Here is a 4,258-nt window from a genome sequence, read left to right on the forward strand (position 1 = left end):
TTCGATTTCAGTCAAGGGTATGTACCTCGGTTGCAGGCTTGATCCCCTGGCCCTGGTCAGGGTGTTTGTAGATTATATCTATCTCACATCAATGTTTATCTCTCTCTCTCACTCTCTCTCTCTCTCTCTCTCTCTCTCTCTCTCTCTCTCTTTAACTCTCTCTAAAAACCAATGGAAAAATATTCTCTGCTGAAGATTAATAACAACAAAAACAGGTGAAACATTTCTCTGCTGCCTCATTTTCTTCTTCTGATCCAGAGTTTTTTCATGGCACTTTTCATCTCTTCATTTCTTAGCGTATAGATTAAGGGGTTCAACATAGGAGTGATAACGGTGTAAAACACCGTCAAGGATTTATCAATGGGTAAGGTAGAAGGAGGTCTCACATACATAAAAATACAAGGGACAAAGAAGAGGACCACCACAGTAATGTGGTAGCTACAGGTGGATAAGGCTTTGCGCCTCCCTTCCTGACTAAGAGTCTTCAGGGAGTGCAGAATGATCCCATAGGAGATGAGTAACAGCACAAAGATGACCACACAGATGGACCCGTCATTGGCCACCACAATGAGGCCAATAACATAGGTGTTAGTGCAGGCAAGTTTTAATAAGGGATACATGTCACAAATGAAGTGGTCAATGACATTGGGGCCACAGAAGGGAAGGTTGTAAACAAAGAGAAGTTGAACAATGGCATGTAAAAAACCTCCAACCCCAGCCAACAGTAGCAGTACAATACACACTCGTTGATTCATGATTGTCAAATAATGCAAGGGTTTACAGATGGCCACGTAGCGGTCATAGGCCATGACCACCAAGAGTAAAATCTCAGCACCACCAAATAAGTGCCCTATAAAAAGCTGGCTCATGCAACCATGGAAGGAAATGGTTTTCTTCTCATACAGTAAATCTATAATCATATTTGGGGTAAGTGTAGTAGAATAAACAGCATCCATAAATGATAAGTGGCCAAGAAAGAAGTACATTGGGGCATTCAGGCTTGGGCTGACCATGACAGTCACAATAATGAGCAGGTTGCCCACCATTGTCACAATGTAGATGAACAAGAACACAACAAATAATATTTTCTGGCCCTGAAGACTCTCAGTGAGCCCCAAGAGGATAAATTCTGTCACATTGTTCCTTTGTTCCATAGATCTTCCTGTATGTCTTATTTCAGAGTTCAGGAGAAATTACCTGTAAATACAATTATTACTCGTGACCTCCTGAAATCTTAGGATAATCTGTTCATTCATTCAACAAAGAGGCATTATGATTTATTATGTTGCAGTAATTCCAGAGATCATAAAAATACAAGGCTGATTGAAACATGGTCCCTAACCTCAGCAATCTTACAAACTAATGAAGAGGCAAGTAATTGGAGATATATGTGGGGGAAAAGAGACATTATAAGATAAGTGAGTTGCCACAAGTAGCTTTCCATCTGCAAGTTAATAAAAGTACATATAGCTTATACCTTATACAAAAATAAAAACTGATTAAAGGTTTAATTTTTAAAAAAACTAAAGATTTACTTCATGTTTACTTTCTAGTCAATAAAAGAGATGACTTTCTATACTCTAGAGATGGGAGAATCTCCTTAACTTATCATTGACATCCCAAATAGACATTGTTCAAATTTTTTAAGGATTTAGTAATAGATACCATAAAGTCAAAAGACAAAAGTAGTTTGGGGGGTATTTACATTTTAGAGGACATACACAGAGTTAATATATAAAATAGACAAAGAGCTCTAAGTGATTTAACAAATGAAAGATAAGCAAACCAATAGCAAAGTGGGTGAATCAGAGAAATAAAGGAAAAATACATCGAAATGGCCAAAAAACATACAAGATGCTGAAACTCACCTGTAGACAGAAAAGTAGCAATTGAAGGGTTTTCTTACTGCAGAATTACCTTGGATTTTTTAAAAAGTCATTCAATCAAGTTTGGCAGATGCTACAGCATCCTCTAATTTTTAATAGATTAACAAACAATTCCTAAAGAAGATATTAATTGAACCTATCACAAAATTTAAAAATATCTGCCTATTAAATATCCCCAAATAGTTATACTTGATATTAGTTTCCAAGAATACTGAAGTATATAATATTCTAACCACTTTGCTGAACATCTAAAACTAGTACAGAATAATATTGAATGTAAACTATAATTGAAAAAAATTAAAATTTTAAAAACAATACTGATGCTAGAAAGGTAAATTTATTCTGGATCTTTATAATACTAAAATATACAAAAGAGTATTACAGAATTGAATTAATCCCCACATATTCCACTAATCAAGAAGACATGGCTGAGTATGAGAATTTACATAGAACTAATTTTTTTTCTTTTTTTGATAAGAATTATTAAATTGATTTGGTTAACATTGGTCAACATGAACATATAGGTTTTAGGTGTGGTTCAAATTTAATGAAGTAATATTGGTTAATAAAATTATATCATTTCAGGGTTACAATTTTATACTACATCATCTGTATATTGTATTGTCTGTTCACCACCCCAAGTCAAGTCTCCTTCCATCACCATTTATCCCCCCCTTTCCCTCAGGTAATCACCATACTGTTGTCTATGAGGTGGAGGTTCTCTTGGCTTAATCCCTTCACCTTTTTCATCCAGCCCCCTTACCCTGCCCTTCTGACAGTTGTCAGGTTGTTGTCTGTAATTAGGAGTCTGTTTCTATTTTGTTTGCTCATTTGTTTTGTTCATTAGATTCCACATATAAGAGAAATCACATGGTATTTGTCTTTCACTGACTGGCTTATTTCACTTAGCATAATACTTTCCAGGTCCATTACATAGGAGAACTTCTAAAAGACTGAATTTTCACACCACCAAGGTATCATTCAAAGCCTACAAAGTTCAGAATCATATGTATAAATTTACTTCCTGAGTTACCTGCATGATGAAAGAGCTTTTCAATTCATGTTCTCGGCTGTGCTGCCTTCTCCCTTGTCCTTCATGCACTGATGCCATCTCTGTGGACAGAGAGAGAAACATAGCACATGCACCATCACTGGAGTTCAAACTGTTTCCATGTGACCAACTCTGTCCAGGCTAATAGGAAATCTGTTTCACTCCAAATTTGATTGTGAACAGAGACCCAAAATACCCATTGCTGGCAGAATTTGTCTTAATAACAAACAAATGGTAAACCAACATTCTGATGGGAGAAAAAAATGTATATGAGTTATTTAGATAAATATTTTGCAGTTTGTGTTTTGTAGCAATAAAAGTGAAATATCCTTTCCAACATCATGATTCCTAATCAAATATACTGGCCTGTCTTCATAGAGCATTGTTGATCATTGGGTTACCTGAAGGATGGAGAATAATTTCATGTATATTCTTTATGTCTTGATTCCATCATTTCGATTCCCGAAAAAGCTAGTCATGTGAATACTGATACTGACATTTTCTGAAGTGAGGGACAAGGTCTATAAACATTTTATCTACATTGGAACTACAACATAGGTTACTGAGTCATTCAATTGGTGCATCTCCAAGGGTGAGTCTTCTCTAATTAAATTCACTGGGACCTTAATCATAATATTGAGGGTAGATTCTGCATCTCCAGAGATGCCACCAGGATAATCACCATGCAGAACAGGACTTATAGAACCACGTCCTTGGGGAAAATCAAAAATGTCAAATGACCAAAAGGGGGAAGTTCAGTCGGGGCAGAAACAAAGTATGTATAAACTCTTATTTAAATCATGACCTTTAGCTCATTGCCTCTCATCCCTGGACATAGTTAGATAAATGCTATCAATCCCTCTTCTTGTGTCTTCCTTGAACACACCCTCTACAGTGGCTCCCTGCTCTCTGAGTCACTCTATATCACATCACTTTTTAAGCACTTTTCACTCTGAAAGCAGCTTGATTTTTATGCTTACTTACTTAGTGCCTATGTCCCTCCACTAGAAAGTGTTATGTGGTATCTCTAGCCATTTTGGCTCAGTGAATAGAGAGTCTGCCTGTGGGCTGAAGGGTCCCAGATTCAATTCCAGTCAAGGGCACATGGCCAGGTTGTGGGCTCGATCTCCAGAATGGGGTGTGCAGGAGGCAGATGATCAATGATTCTCTCTCATCACTGATGTTTCTATCTCTCTCTCTCTGTCTTCCTTCCTCTCTGAAATCAATAAAAAATATATTTTCTTAAAAAAGAAGAATGTGTTATGGGGTACATTTCATTATTCTGACATAGACCACTGTGTTTAAGGTCGCACCTTCTAAA

The 4,258-nt window shown here is 36.7% G+C and overlaps 1 protein-coding gene across 1 annotated transcript; it reads right to left on the bottom strand.

Moving 5' to 3' along the window:
• Positions 1 to 236: 236 nt before the first annotated feature.
• On the bottom strand, positions 237 to 1,154 carry LOC103290814 (olfactory receptor 4A15-like). The gene has a single exon (XM_008146711.2). The coding sequence runs from the start codon at positions 1,152 to 1,154 to the stop codon at positions 237 to 239; it is 918 nt and encodes a 305-aa protein (XP_008144933.2).
• Between the last annotated feature and the right edge of the window lie 3,104 nt (positions 1,155 to 4,258).

Source organism: Eptesicus fuscus, chromosome 13, assembly GCF_027574615.1.
Source record: "Eptesicus fuscus isolate TK198812 chromosome 13, DD_ASM_mEF_20220401, whole genome shotgun sequence".
Classification (NCBI taxonomy): domain Eukaryota; kingdom Metazoa; phylum Chordata; class Mammalia; order Chiroptera; family Vespertilionidae; genus Eptesicus; species Eptesicus fuscus.